At 37.5% G+C, this 16,514-nt stretch overlaps 1 protein-coding gene across 1 annotated transcript in view; it reads left to right on the forward strand.

Moving 5' to 3' along the window:
- The first annotated feature begins 898 nt into the window (after nt 1-898).
- The window catches only part of BCL2L13 (BCL2 like 13), a 38,985-nt gene continuing 23,369 nt past the window's right edge, over nt 899-16,514 (forward strand). The window contains 4 exon segments of the mRNA XM_056339021.1: nt 899-1,088; nt 10,677-10,787; nt 11,735-11,891; nt 15,150-15,219. Of these exon segments, the coding sequence (XP_056194996.1) occupies nt 968-1,088; nt 10,677-10,787; nt 11,735-11,891; nt 15,150-15,219 (459 nt within the window). The 5' untranslated portion in view covers nt 899-967.

Genomic DNA, 16,514 nt, shown 5'->3' on the forward strand with positions numbered 1-16,514 from the left:
GTTCCTATTGTAAAGAGCTAAAACATGTTGATTAGTCTGATACTTCCTTTCAATCTGTTGTATGGGTTTTCCCCCACTTCCATGTTGTTTTCTGAGATATTTTTTTATGGCTGTTTTTTATTTCTCTCTACCTTAGTTTTTGCCTGCTGTTCTTGTTTGGATGTTTGAAGAAGGTGACAAAACAATTAGAGTAAACCAGAGAAGTTTTTTGGCCAGATGTTGCTGTTAGGTGTGGATTTCTGGTTTATAAGTATTAATGCCTGGGTGAGAAATCCAGGACAAGCAACCATCTGTTCTTCCGATCCCTACAATGAATGTGGAACTTCCTCTGTTGACCATATGTTTTCCATTGCTTTTGGAGCAGTAAAATGAATTAGAGGCAATTGTGGTCACTTTTTTTGCCTTAAAATTTTTAAGCATCATAATAGTGAATCTGAGAAAGCAGAGACTCAGAAAATACTAATTGGAGGCTTAGGGGAATAGAGTCCTCAGAACCTGTCTTTTTACCTCAAATTGTAGTTAACTAAGTCTTCAGAATCCCTCAAAACCTCAAAAAACATGTGAATACATTTGCATTTTTGTGTTTGGTGGAGTTGGGAAGCATGAAGTGGTAGACACGTGGTGAGGAACTGTTCAATTTTCTTTAATGTGAGAGCACATATGCCAGGCAGGAGTGAGAAATGCCACTGCTGGCAGCAGGCAGGCAGGGTGCTGGGGGGGGGGGGGGCAGTTGGTTTTAGTGTCCACAGTTCTTATTAAAATAAGAATGCATATGATATCAGGGCAAAAACCTGGGTATTACTTCACGATTGTTACATAATTCCTTGTTATGTATGAGTTCATGACCTATTGCAGCCTTATAAAAAACCAAACAAAACACTCAATTCTTTCCTTACAGTCTTCCTCAGTTACCCAGAGAAAACCCTACGTGCCCCGTAAGAGCACTGCCGCATTGCAAGCCAACCCGATGGCGTCCTCTACTGCTGTGCCTGTAGGATTTCACTATGAAACAAAATATGTAGTTCTTAGCTACCTGGGACTTTTATCACAAGAGAAGCCACAAGAGCATCCTCCTCCTTCTACTCAAGGTAATATTTGCATATTCATCTGTACCTATTAACATATGCAGCTGTATTTGCAATTAGTTGTTCAGCTGTTTGTGCATGGATGCAGAACATTAGCCTGATGTTTAGTGTAATATATCTCTTAATATTTTAAAATAATGGGAAGAGATGGTGATGGAAACAAAGCTGTTTGTATTTAGATTACTTCTTTAATTGGTGTTTATGTAGCAAGTAAAAGTGGTTTTAGTAGCTGTCTCGAGGTTAAGAGAGGTGGATATTTATTATCTTTGTTGAGCCGTCTTGAGAACTGGAGCTCATGCTTGCTTTCTTTTGGAGGCCAGTGGAAGTAAGCAGGGGTATGTTGGTGGTGTTTACCAATGTAAACTCCGAGTGATGATACCCAGCTAAGCAGTGTCATGTGCTAAATAGTTTTGCCCAATTATGTTAACACTTCTGTTATTGTCAGTCAGTGGTAGTGCAGAGATGTAAGGCTTAACCTGACCTATGCTGCATCTATTTATTTATTTATTTTTAAGAAATCAAGGACTTCATGGAGTCAGATAAGAGTCAAATGTGTCTTCCAGAAGCGGTTTATACATACGGGAGGCTAAAGAAATAAATAGGAGACAGAATAAAAGAAGTTTGATAGATCATGTTTCACATAAACCTAGATAGTAAAAACTTCCCTTATTTTGTGGTGGCAAGCATTTAAATAATGTTGTTTGTCAAGATTGTTTGGGTGGCTTGTCACTTGTTAACAATATTTCAGTCACTACTAGTTCCTGTGATTCAGAACTTACTGTGATGAAAGGCATATTGAAAAACCCCCCAAAGGCAGTCTTCAGAATCTTTTTTTGTTAAAGAAGCTTTTAAGCATGCATACTCTCTCATTTACTGAACTTACCTGTCACAATATAAGAAATTCCTGAAAAGAAAAGAGAAGATAGCATCAAAGTTATGACAGAAATGATTTTATCAGTTTGACACTAAAGCATATAGCATACGCTGGTTATATTATGTATCGTTTAAAAAATAAATCTTAGTATATTTAAGGTATGTCTATTACTTTGACTGCATCTGTGGTCTATAAAAGGAGGGGCAAGATGGTGCTTCATAAAACTTCTTGTTGGAAAACGTGCTTATTTTGGCAATAAAGTCTCATTCTGAATATCCCATCAGGGGTAACTGGGCTATAACTGGAAATGTATTGAGTACATATAAAACTACAATGTAGAAGAGTCTGCTTTGTTCTCTAAATGCAAGATTCAGAAAGGAAACTGTTTGTCTTAAAGTTTTTCTTTTTAATAATTTGGCTGTAGTACCTTTGAAATCCTTGCAAATTGAGGGGCACCTTTCAACTGATTCTTATTACTGAAACCTCCAAGACACATTTGAATTAAAGAGCAATATTAAAACTTTATAAAGAGGAAGCTACAAATGCTTAAATAAAATTTTTGTTGTCAGTTAAGAAGACCTTTATGCTCCTGAGTCAAGGTAACCATTGGGTCTACTTTTCAGATACGTTAGCTTGTGTGATAGCAAATCCAACTACAGCCTGCTATTAAAATACTGTAAAGCATTGATACTTCCAAATCTATTCTCTCATCCTTGTTGCTCTAAGAAACTTCTAAACAGGAAATTCTCCAACATTTTCCCCACCCTCACTCCCCAGACCAGAGAGTGGCCAGAACTTCTCCTCTTCTGGTCATCTTTCACTGTGATTAGATCTCAGTATTTTTACTGTTTTCTGATCAAAGCCTCTGGGTAAAATAATTTCCCCTTACTTTTAATCTGCCTTGTTGTTTCTCACTGTTTTGTAGTGCCTTGGCTGTTACTGGACTAAGTGCACACACTTCATCCTTCTGCTTCAGGATTTGTTTCATTCTTTCCTAATTTACTTTTCCTGGTGCTTGTCTGCTTTCCATGCTTCCGACAGCTTTCATTTGTCTGACAGTTACTTTTAAAAATCCTTTCTCCCACTTCTTCTCTGATTGCTTGTAATTGAATAGTTGTTTCAGCTGTACTGCCAGGGTATGTGTGGTAACAGCTGTACATTTATTTTGAAGTACTGTATATGTTGTCTTTGAATATGAAGCAGTTTACATATACAGTCTCTATCTCCTTGTTGTCTGGCACATGGCTGGTGCTTACCTGGGGAGAGCTGTACCAAAGCACTCTGCTCTATATACTCTATTTTCTCCCCTAGAGAGAGAGAGCGAGAAGAAGAAGCAGCAGCCCATAATAGATATTACCTGCACTGCCTAATGTGCTGTTGGGAGGTAGCTGGGTATTACAGTAACAAGCATGGTCTGAGAAGCCTGGTTAGAACAAAAGAGATGTGAAAGCCAGTAAATGAAAATTAATAGCTGTTGCGTAGAATACCATCATGAGGAGGAAACTTCTGGGTTTTGGTAATGAAGACATATGAGGGATAGTTGCAGTATGACATTACATTGTGCTCTCAGTGTGTTTTTCAAGTGCTGTCATCAGCCGTTGATATGATATCTTGACTGATCCCAAATTCCCTTTGTTGGTGATTTTTGTGGTACTTTAATACCATGGTCAGTAGTTTTTCTACTGTGGCTGAACACTCTTGATTTATGAATTGAGAGGGTTAATGATACAAAGTACCTGTCATTTAATCTTATTTTGCTTTAGTTTGGTTATTGTGCTGACAGACCTTTCATGTGAAACCATTTTAACAGTGATTGTGGCTATTGCCGGTTTCTATTTTAGTTGGAGGACACTTCTGTTTTATGTGTTACATTCATATGAGGTATTGGCTCTGGTATGTGTTACTTACCCTGCACATGCTTTTCTTAGATCCAAATAAGTCCTTATTCTTTGTCTGATATCTGTGTGGTATTACAATGTAAGAGGTGTATCCAGAAAAGCTAGTTCTAGATTGCCCTTGTGAAGTTAACTTTTGTCACCTTCAGTGTTGGAGAGTGAGGGCCAGACTCCTCTAGAGGGTGGTTCAGAGCAGGGTCCTAATGACAGCCACTTTGTGTCACCTGCTGGCGGATCTTTCTCTCATTGCATGTGTACAGAACATGTGGAAATATGCTGGCGGACCTTTCTCTCACTGCATGTGTACAGAACATGGGGAAATAAGGCACCCTAGGTGTAGTTAGTGTTTCTGTACCTCCCTTCAGTCTCTTTCTACAGCAGTCTCCCAGATTTCAGTGAAGTTTCACACTCCAACTAGAGAATGTATCTCATGGGTCAAAAAACAACCAAAAAAGTGATCTTTCCCAACAGGAGTGGTAGTATTTTATCTCTGGTAGAACTGGTAGGAGAAATTGAATGTTTTTGTCCATTCCCTTCCCTTTCCTCCTATGGTCATCTTCCACAAACCTCTGCTTTCCTGCATTTCATACTAGGGTTCTTTTTCTAATGTATGTCTTTTTGTTCCAAAAACTCAGGTAAGAGGAAATCTTTAAGACACTTGTTAGATTTCAAGTTAAAACTTTTTGGGTTTTTTGCAGACTTAATATGCTTTATGAGAATGATGGTTTTTGGAGGGATTTTATTAAGTGAAAGCTCAGGCAAATTGCATAGAAAATTACCTTGCTGTATTTCCTTTTGGATTTCTTGGTTGGTATTGATTTTGTTGCAAGAAAGATGGCTTCAATTACAAGAGCTAAAACCACTTCTAGCTTCAAGCAAAGAAGGCTGACCTAAGTCAACATCTGATTACTACTTTGAAATGTCTATTTAGATGCCTTCTTTTCAGTGCAGGTACTGAAGAGACGACCATTTGCAGTATTGCAGGTTCTTGAAGAACTTCAAAACAGTTTTATTGGACAAACCAATCTTTTAACATTACAGCTCTATAGCATTCTGTAGTGGATTTCAGTGCCTCCAGGGGCAAATCCAGCAAACTGAACTGGACAATAGTTTGAGACATTATTCCTATTACAGTTTTGGCAGAATAGTGATTCTACATAGCACTCACTCCAGTGTATATGAAGCAAAGTCTGTTAGCAGTAATTTTTTTTTATTATTTTGTGGTAGGTTTTCAGGTAGGTGAATAGTACAAATTGCTCAGAAAAATCTTTTTTACTTTGTGATAGGTTTTCAGGTAGGTGAATATTACAAATTGCTCAGAAAAATCTGATAAAACACAAGTAAGATCATCTGTGTAAGTTCATGTGGCTTGAGGCAACAGATGAGTTCAGTTACCTAAAATGTGTAGAAGCTCTCTTATCTGCTCATTAGACTGTGGAGAGATGCTTTAGTATTTTTTCAGAAATCTTGTAGTATCTGTAACTACTGGTCATACACAGAAAATAAATACGAAATACTGGAAAACTTTACATTCTCCCCACAGAAGTTCGCTATTGTTATAGAAACTTCCAGTCTGCTGCAGTTGTTAGTACTACTTTTTAAGTAAGTCAGAGTACTTTGGTTTGTGATTCAACATATTTGTATTACAAATGCTTCTTTGTATTTCATCAAGGAGTAAATTTCAGTATATTTCTACTTTTTAATCTTCTTCCCCATGGTTTGACCCCATCCCATGAGCCTGTGGCTGTAATGAAGCTTGTGAAGGAAAGTAGTTTTTCTGTGTTTTCCTTGACAGAATGAGAAATCTTAAATAATCCCTTAGCTCACATAGTATCTGGAAGATTTATAATCGATGCCACTACTGCAAGGTGGCATAGATTACTCAAGAGGTGAACAAGGTTTTGACAGTTTTACAGTTTCCCTGAGGTGCATGCTATCCACGGTATGTAATCCAATTACTGCGCACAGTGTTCTTTTGACCATTTATTATCGGTTTTGGAGTTACTATATAAAGTGCTGTATATAGTCGGTGATCAAGGCATTTCAGTGGTTTCCCACACACATTTCTTACAGCTGAGCAGTGTTGAATTGGGTTACTGGGAGAAATGTTTTACGTTTGTTCACTTGTTTTGGTTAGAAGTAAACTCTTATGTCTCAGGAAATACATGTACAGATAGGCAGAGGTGGTCAGGTTTCATGCATTCTGGGTGAGCTCAAGGATCCTTAAGGGCCATCCCAAATGTAACCGTAGTACCTTGTTTTCATGGTTTTGACAGTCATGGTTTGGATAGCTGCCACTGCAAGATTTTGTCATCAGGTGACATTTGGACTGGTTGTTGCAGGATATTTTGGTTTTCTTCATACTCTATCCCTGGATCTTCACTTACGCTTCATAGTACCTACTGTTGGTCTGTAGGAAATGAAGGAGTTTTTGAGGCTGTTTTAGCTTAGATGAATAACTGGTTCCTGAGAAACTTTCCTCTTAGGGCGGAATGTACTTGCTTTGGCTGAAAAGTCACAGGCTGAAAAGGTACTTGCTGTAGGTCAGACCAATCCAGTTTGTGCTAATGAGGGAGCTATTTCCTGAACTGAGACAAGGATAGGGAGTTTTTGGGATGTGACTTGGAGAAGTAGGAGGTGTTGCCTCCAGGAATGTTAATTCCCACTTAATTAAGCCTCCTTTCTGCCCCGCCCCCCCCCTCCCCCCCCCCCCAAAAAAATATTAAAAAATTGGCTGCTGGTTGGCAAAGTTTTGTCTCTTTTTGATTATCTATATTTGGGACTAGTTTAGTTTCTTTTAAGCTGAGCCTTCTTATGGTTTATAAAGAGCTTCTTTTAAAAATTCCTTAAATCAAGGGCTGCATCTGTGTATGGCAGTGTGTGTTGTTCTGGAGTTTGCTGGGGTAATGGATATACTTTTCATTAAAGGAAATGAATACATTTGTAAAGAGATTTTTTATATATTTGTCACTATTCAGTGTTTACAGAAATTTTAGGTGTTACTGTTTTAAAAGTCTGAGATGTTAAAGAAATACTAGAATCATGTTGAAAGTACATTTTTAAGTCAATATTGGCTATACAGAAGTTAATATAGAGACCTAGGAGAACTTGAAAACAGATATTGACAAATAAAGATTGTAAGCATGAAAGAAAAATGTCAGGAGCAATCTGTAACATCAGTGGCTTTCTTTTTCATTCACCCTGCATTCACTTGAACTAAAAAAATGTAACACCTTTTCAGTTGGTGCTAGTAGTTGCTGTTGTCTCTTGTTAGCCTTAGTTTGACACAATGTAGAATCAGATGTGCAGGCTCTCTAGCTCTGGTGAATGACTTCCCATCCCTCCTCCTCCTGGGATCAAACCTGGGGAACGGGTTAGTCTTGTATTGCTGCTAAACTTCTGAAATAGCTTTATTGGTGGAGTTTTACTGAAGTATTACCTTTATCTAGTAGTCATAGCACTATCTGATTGTCAGTGATGTGGTGCTTGGTGGACTTTCAGAATACATTTTCTCTTAAATACCTGAAAAATAAAATCTTAACAAGAACATGCTTGTGCAAAAGGGAACATTTATTATATAAATAGAAAGTAGAATGCACTAACTTCTTCCTGTAGGACTGTGTAATTGAGGTTTCTTGTGTCTTTGGGTTAGGAAGAGGCCTTTCAGAGTCAGTTTAGCAAAAGCCCGTATTAGGCAAACACATTTTTTCAGCATAGGAGAGCATTCAGTGTTTATGGGCCTTACAAGTACCATTTCTGGTGTGACCATTTGCATTATTAAACAATGAAAATGTTCTCATCTACTAGAAGCTATTTTACTGTTTTATTCTACCTATTTGCAAATTGACCTGGAAGCTGTCTAAAAGAGAAAAAGATAATGCTTGCTTAGGACCGTTGGAATATGCTGTTCTCCAGCACTGTGTGTGATTTTGTTGGTAGTGGTCAACATACAATTGTAGATGCAAAAAATTGAAGTCCATTGGTAATTAGGGGAATGAACAGTGCGAAGTCACTGGTCTGGGAGGGGTAGGTTTTTGATGTTTTGGCAGGGCCGAATAGTCAGGTGCTATTGGAATCAGCAGCTGCTGCAAAGTTGTGGGTGTTACGAGATGGAAACCATTGACTGCAGCACTGATTATCTAAACAGCTCTTTTGTACGCTGGCAGCAGTGGAATTTCTCTTCCTTCCGTTTTCCGGGTGACTTGTTATCAAGTATGACAGCTTGTCATGTGTGATCATCATCACATTAGTCCCGTGAGAATGGATGCTATTCTAAATAACCTCATCCCTTCCATATAGAGGGTGAAGCACAGGTTAAAATAAAGAGTTGGTACTTGCATATACTTGTTGTACTTGACTGTGAAGCAGTGGTTCAGTAGTTCAAAGAGGCAACTTAAAGGGACTGACAAGGCATTAGTGAATGTTCATTAACCAAAAGGAGGAACAGTTTGCTCCTCTGGAATTTGTTGTTTAGCGTGGCAAAAAGAGACTGTTTGAGAAGGAATTGAAGAAGCTAAATAAAGTTATTTTGAACATAGTGATGATGTTCTGGTAACTGTGTGGTTAAGTAAAATGGAATTAAAGTGATGATCTATTGTTCCTTTAAACTGTTCACATAAATAAGTGTAAACATTTTACACTTGTGCGTTGCTTTAGAAAGATTTTGTCTCACAGTTATCTATTGAGCACTGAATTTTTAAGCATTAGCACACATGCAGTGGGTTGATTCTGGGGATTTTTAACTTACTTTTCAATTGTAGGAGACTGCACACTTACTGTCTATAGTGGTTTTTTAAATACAGAAAATGCAGTGTACTTTTCCTACACATCTGTGTGTGTTAGCTGGTATTGTTACTGTTATGTTTTTCACACACTCTGATAGGAAAACTAGTGTTACTATGTGTCCATTATGATGAAAGGGGAAGGTAATAAAACACATAAAGTGAGTTCAAGCAGATACAAATCGAAATGAACTGAATAGGCAGTCATTCATAAGACCACCAAATTATGATTTACTGTCTTTAAAACAGCAATGAAGAAAGACAAGCCAGAAAGCTGCACTGGGTGTTGCAGGACTTACCTGAAGATTTGGATGTGAAATACAAGTGATGAGGAAGAAATGAAGTCAGATGATAGCAACATTATAGATATAATTCCTTCCACTTTTTCTTTAATTGAGTAAAGGATGTCTGTAGGGTGGAATGATGCCTAGATGCCCAGGCAGAGCTGTAGGCAGTTGGTGTAGGTACAGTAAGGGTGAGATAGGTTGGAGAGTCATCAGTATTTGGGTGCATGAGAAGGGAACAGTGGACATGGGCACCATAAACAGAAGGATGGCCAGGAGGTGGTGTTTAAATCTTGGGCCCACGAGAACATGAAGTCCCAAAAAAGAATTCTAAAGAATATTCAGAAGTAAGACAGCTAAGAAGATGTGTTTTGGGTAACCTAGTCGATGATACTGTTGAAAGTAGCAAGGTGCAGGCTACTGAGGACTGGTAATTGACCTAAAACTTAGGGAAGGAAATGTCTGGAAGGGAGTTTGGGGGGCAGTTTTGTTTATTTATTTATTTATTCCAGGAGTGAGTTGATAGAAGATTCAGTTTTATATTCATGTGCATATAACAGAGATCCATTTCATCTCTAAGCAGGACATTTTAAGGAGTTGAAAGGAAGAAAAAAAATTCAGTGGTAGGCTGTTGATTCAGTGATGTTTGGTGAAAATAAAACAACAGTTAATGGAACAGATTTTGTAGTGTGCTTTAAGAATGGGATGTGAAGACATGCTTGAAAGCTGATGGAAGAAATAAGAGATGAGCAAACCCAAACAAAAAAATCAGCTAAACAGCAGGAGTTTTGAGCTGAACTCTGTCCCAGACATCTAATCTTTCCATTAGTACCCATCCCATAGAACACTTACTTGAGTAGTTATCTTGCCATAAGGCCTTATAATGGAAAACTTGACACTCAGCAAATTCCTTAAAGATTCAAATGCTTTAAATACCTTGGCTTGGTTGGAAACAGTTTTGTGTCTGTTTTGCCACAGCCTAATTAAGATGAATGAGAGTCAATGTAATCCTGAATGATACAGCTGAAACAATTTACTACCAAATACTTAGGGTCAGCACACAGAATAGGTATTTGTGATCCCAAACCAGGACATGTGTACTTCTGGGATAGGCAGCCATTTCAGATTCCTAAATGACTTGATTAGGAGGTGAGAAATGACAACTGTCTGACAATTGTGGGGTCCTTTGCCTCTATTGTTACTTGTGAACTCAGTCTTAAATTATTTAATTCTGGCCTTTAGACTCCTCATGAACAGCAAAATGATGCACAGCTAATAGATTTTGGGACCCTTTATTGATATTGCATAGTTGTTCTGAGTATTCTTGTAGATTTTGCAGGCATCAATACCAATTTTATATTTTGCTACTAAAAATCAAGATTATGCCTATGCCTGCTTTGTTTTGGTGTAGTTTGATAATGAGTGTATTAGTTTTGGTGACCTCTTGTTTATATGCCCTGGTTTGATTTTGGTCATAAATCTAAGCCACATTTGTTATGTATTTTATTTTTAAAGCATGTTTATATTTAAATCACCTGTTCTACCTTGAATAGGCCTGGTAGTTTTATGTGTTTCTGGGCTCATATAATAAAACTTTTGTAGTAAGTACCCTTCAGGGATAATACTTTTTATGTTGCTGTCTGAAATAGAACTTTCATCTTGAATTCCTCTACAGTTAATATTTCAATATTTTGTTCCATTATCTTATATCCTTATTTGAAATATTACAGTTGAATAATTTCTCTGGTTTCTTTTAGGGACTCAACAACAGCTTATGGCACAACATGCTTTGGAGAAAGAGGCTTTGGAGAAGATTAAAATAGAAATCGAGGAGGAGCTCAAACGTCTTGATGAAGAAATCTTGGAAGGTGCTCTTCTAATTTTCCCATTTCAATTGATAATCTGTGTGTGCTGTAATGGTGGTTAATTTGTAACAAGTACTCTAGTTAAAGAGATTTTTGGACACATTGAATCTCTTTACATCCCCCTCAAGCTATCTACACATTGTCACATGAAGTTGAATAGTTAAACTTTACCGTTTGGAGTTGGAGAGTCTTGCCAAAGCAAACAATTGAATGACATTTAATGGGCTATTATAAGTAATGAAATGTAAGCAGCCCTTAGCTGTTCCAGTTGATGACAGAAGTGAAATCATTCCTTAGCACCTAACATTCAGAGGAGTGTGGATTTAAACCGTTGTATTTCTCATTCCACCAGGTTTATTTTTTGTGACATGCTTTGACCTGTAGATGTAGCTTTTATATGACTCCCAGCAAGGATGATTTGGAAACAATCTTTGCTTTGCATGTGTGTTGAAAATTGGAAACCTGAAGTAGAAAGGCTCTAGATCTGTTTACATTCATCCATATAGACCTTTCTTAGAATTTTTAAACTGAGAAGGAAAAAGTTATATGAACAACATATTACTTTAGAAAATGATACTGCAGTACTGCTGCAGATATGTCCATGTGTGGGCAAATTTTACCATGGAAAAGGCTGTCTTGCTGCTTCATCAGGGTTGGTATCAGCTTAAAGTTGAGAATAGTTACACATTCAGCTATCTTATTGGTTAGGATGCAGTTGTGAAATAAGAGTTGGAGGGGTAATGTAGCTCAAAGTCATCTATGGCTTGTAAGTATCACTTCCAGAATATATTTGGACTGTACTTGTTTTACTAGAATTTGTTCATAGCATGCTTTGACTATAGAGCTGTGATTTCTTCGTCCCTCATGTAAGCTGTGTTAACTGGTGGGATAAGAAATCTGAGACTGTTGATGTTATATACTGTTTTATTTTGCGTACTTTCTTCTGTCAGCATTTACCACTACAGGATTTGACTGTCACACTTCCCCAGTGTTCAGTCCTGCCAATCCAGAGAGCTCAATAGAAGACTGCCTGGCTCATTTGGGAGAAAAGGTGGCCCAGGAATTGAAAGAACATCTTCACAAAGCACTGCAGAGCTTGCTTAGCAAGTGAGTTTCTATTTGCTTTTTCAAAGGGAAGGTGTTTCCTTTGGCATTGTGACTGGTGCTGAAATGCTAAATATGGGACTATGTTTTGTATTGCATTTCTTTTTTTTACAGCATTCTGTTATCTGGCTGGTTTTGTTGTTTTGTGTTGTAATGTGTGAAAACTTCTTTGTGGTATTTGTTCTTTGCAGTCCTGTAAGTTCTAAAATTTTTCTAAGTGTTTATCATTGAATTTCTGAGACAAATTCAAGTAGTTTGAGTTGCTGGTGAAACTGGCAGCTGGCAGCTGCTGGTTGCCATTGCCAATTTAATGCATGCTGGGCTGTAGTCAGATTAACTTCTTCTACCTTAGAGTTAAGAGTGAAGCTGAAGGTTTGTAGTCTGGCTTCAAGATGAGTGGGAGAGATTCACTGAAAGGATGGTAGTTAGATGTTTTATGACCACCATTCAGTTACACATCTGAAGCAAAGGTAGGCCCCAGGGCTAACCTTGGTGCCTTAAGAGCTGTCTTGCCAGGTTAAGCTTACTGTTTAAATACTACATTGTACTCTGCATGCTAGTATCTTGATTAATGTCTTTTGCGAATTGGTAAAATTGTTGTGGTTGCTTGGTTTTCTATTATAAATTACTAGCCTGATTTTAATAGATCCATATGAATTACTGCTGGCTCTTCTGAGTGACCTCTGAAATACATTTTTAGAGAGATGGCATTGGAAGGTGCTACTTTAGGGACATAAATGCAGTTGTGAAGGCAGCATTAGCAAATAGCTATCTGAGTCTGTGTTTTGTGGATTGGTTTTAATAATATGGCTCAAAAGAAGCTGAGAATCTCTAGTACTACTCCTCTAAACTTTGCATAGCTGTTAATGAAGTGTTTAAACAAGGGACAGGAAGCCTAGATATCGGTGCCTAGTGTAAATTTTCTGATGCATGGAGCTTAAGCCTTCCATACAAGGATTGGAGGCATCTCACACTCTTTATGGTAGGCTTCTGGAAGATTACAAATTTGGAAGTCATTCCATCTGAATATCAGGAAACGCATTTTTACTGTGAGGGTCACTGAGCGCTGGCACAGTTCGTCCAGAAGGGTTGTGGAGTCTCCATCCCTGGTGATACTCAAAAGCCGTCTGGGCATGGTCCTGGGCAGCCTGCTGTAGGAGGCCCTGCTTGAGCAGGGAGGTTGGACAGGATGTGCTCCAGCGGTGCCTTCCAATGTCCACCGTTCTGTGATTCCTTAACTAGCCCATCTATTCCTTAACTAGCTCTCTAGTCAACAGCTAAGGGCTGAATTTTTATGACCAGTATGATTTAAAACTGACTGTTCAGAGTCAGATAGGACGGGACTTTGGGCAGCCTGATGTAGTGAAAGATAGTTCCTGCCCATGATCTTTAAAGGTCCCTTCTAACCTAAACTGTCCTATGATTTTATGACTCTGACCTGGATTTCACAGCAAAGGTGCCATGTAATACCTGACTAGACAGATCATTGTCTCTTTTTCCATGAGCCACTGAAGGGAAAAGTACACTCTGTCAACTTACTGTTTAACTTTCAGAAACTACTATATATACTGTCTGCTTCTATAGGGTCAAAAAGTAAGTTCAGTACAGTGTAAACTAACAATTATTTACCCACAGAAAAGAGTATGTGGGGTACAAGTTCCTCCTTAAGTGGCAAAAGATATGCTGGTGTGTTCCTCCAGAAATGGCAGAAGCTTATCTGCCTTTACAAGCCAGGCATTTGTCCCATGTGACCTTAAAAACTTGCACTTAGTGTCTTCTGAAGAGCTAAGCTTTTGATAAATACCTCACTACACTGGAAAAACAGACTGGCAACAAGTTGGAAAATTATCAGTAAGCCTTGCAATCCATCTTTTGTGTCTAAAATGGTAAATTGAAATAACAGCATTTTTAGTTTGAATGTTTTAAAGGTTGTAGATAATTGGTTGACTGTCTGACTTTGAGGGGTCATAACCGGTGCACTCCAGGTTGATTCTTTTTGGAAAGTTCCTGAGATCAGGTCTTAGAAAATTAAGTGGTTCTAGCTTGTTAGTATCCTGATGTTCTAGGCTTCTTGTGCTTTCTATGGGAAAATATTTGCATTCTAAGTATTTTTTTAGATTTATGTATATGCATCCATCCATACATACTAAGTCTGAAATGCCTGTGAAAATGTGTTGACACACGTGCCTTTTTATAAGGCAAACTAGAGCTACTGTTTAATCTCTTGATAATATCCTTCCTGCAGCTGTTGCTCTTCTCATCCCACTGATTCATTTGGATTTGCATTTTAAAGGAACTGATGTACCAAAGAAGTTAAGAGAATGCACTTAAAATGACAAACCCAAATTATGTTTTTCCCAGTGTGCTTGAAGTCTGTTCTTTTACCCGTTTGCTACAGTAGTGCCATTTGATTCAATACTTATTTTTCCTGCTTATATTTTTCTGTCCTCTTGTATGCCTATAAACAAGTATGTTATGGTACTGTAGGCTGTTAGATCGTGACAGGTTCTTGGATAAGAGGTCTTCTGTCCAGTACTAGTTACCACATTTCCCTTTAACTAAAGTCTGAACTTGCCTTTTGTCATGGTCTGGCTCAGGACAACTGCTTTTGAAGCAGTACATCTTCTGGTGTCACTTGGCAAAAAGTATTTGTTTTTACTGACCCTTAAGGTACTATATGATCTTGGAGGAAAGAGAGGAATTTCATCATCCTAATTCAGAGAAATAGAGATGTGATAAATCTAAAATAGAGGTATCTACTGAAATATGAAGAGAGGTTTGTGATCAAAAGTGCTCTTTTTGCAAATAAAGGCTTTAACTCATAATGTTGATGTGGTCAAGCAGTCAGTGTTGGTTCACAGCCTATATTATATTTATAAAAATTTTACTCTGTATCGGCCTCTATCTCAAATAAAAATTTCTTAGTGGAATTGTCTATCTTTAAAATCTTAGCAAGAGCTTAGAAATTCTGGTATCTTATCAGAGAACCTACTTATCTAATGTCCTTTAAGTTGTGGAGATCGAATTATGAAATTCACTTACCCAATTATATCAAATTACGTAACTGGGAGGAGGTGATGCCTTCCTGACCCTGTCTGGTGCTGGTGTTTTATGTTCTGAAATGCGAGACTTGTTAGCTCTTGAAAACTATTTGCTATAATACATGTGAAAATATTTTGTTCTCTGAAAACTGAGAATTTTATTTTATTCTTGTTCTTTTGTTTCCTTTTATAACTTTCAGTGTTGATTTAACTTCTGCAGGCCAGTGACATATCAAGAATATCGAGAGCGTACACAAGAGACAGCCGCTCATGCCAGCGGATGGAACAAGGTACCAAATAAGTGATTTTCACTTTGATATCTCTCACATCTATTTGATGTCTGTAATGTTTTTACTAGGTACAGTTATGCTTCACAAATGACAAAGAATAAGAACGCTCTTGGTTTTGTTACAAAATAACTTTCACTTGCAGAATGGTAGATGTGGACATAATATGTGGTTTGTAGATAATTAACCAGAAGTTATCTAATGGAAGTATTATGTCAATTTTCCTTTTTTACAGTAAAATGAAAAGTTAAGAGGTTTTGCTTGACATAATTTTAAAAAAAAAATCATTAAACATTTTTAAATTATCAAGAGAGATTTATTTCTAACAGTTTTGTAAAGAAATCAGAGATGGATGTTTCCATTATATTTCTCTAGTGTTTCTTTGTTCTCTCTCAGGTTCAAAATACATGTTAAAAAAAAAAGTACTAAACATGGTGAAAATAAAAATTGATAGTATCTTCACAATATTTAACCTGTTCAGAAAACATAAGGATGGTGTGCCTACCTGGTTTCAGTAATAGTTATCTCAAATGAACTGAAGCTTGTTTTTAAAACGATATGCAAGTCTGTAAATGAACTATCTTATAATAGTTTTAATGTAGAATGAGTAGAATTACTGTTCCGAGATTAATCTTTCATTAGTGATTCAAAGTCATTTAATTAATCAATTAAGATTAAGTCATCTTAATCATTCTCTGATGGGTTCAGTGGGGATCAGAAAAAGAATGAAAGAATTAAGTAACTGCAAATTTACATCACAAGTTGAGTGTTAAAATTTAGTCTTAAATTTCAAATAGAACAAGAAATCTTTTTTCCCCTCTTTACATTTTTTTTTCCCCAGAAATACTCTTCCTTAACTAGATTTCCCTGCTTGCTTCAGAAATTGATCATCTAACCAAGGGTGTGGGCACTGTTAAAGCAGTTTATTAAAACATTGCTTGACAAGTTACTGCCCGTGGCTCCACCAATTATAATCGGGGTGTGTGTGCTTTCAGTTTATCATCTTGTGATTCATAGCATTTTAGTTTAAAGAACCATGAAATCTGATTATCGAGAAGGTGGCTTAAACTAGCACATTTTACTTTTCAGTTGGTGAAAACAAAAAACAAGCATAAAATCAGTCATTGTGGCTCAGCTGGCAAGGGAGGAGATGGATGGAGTTTGCCAGTTGCCTACTGCGTTTCCATATGCTACTGGTACACACCTCCTGAAGATACAGACCTGGGTAGATGATCAGCCATATTTAGGGGTTTATGGTGCAGCCTTCATTGCTGCTACAATTGTCCAGCCCCTGTGGC

The sequence above is a fragment of the Falco biarmicus genome, chromosome 5, assembly GCF_023638135.1.
Source record: "Falco biarmicus isolate bFalBia1 chromosome 5, bFalBia1.pri, whole genome shotgun sequence".
Taxonomy (NCBI): Eukaryota; Metazoa; Chordata; class Aves; order Falconiformes; family Falconidae; genus Falco; species Falco biarmicus.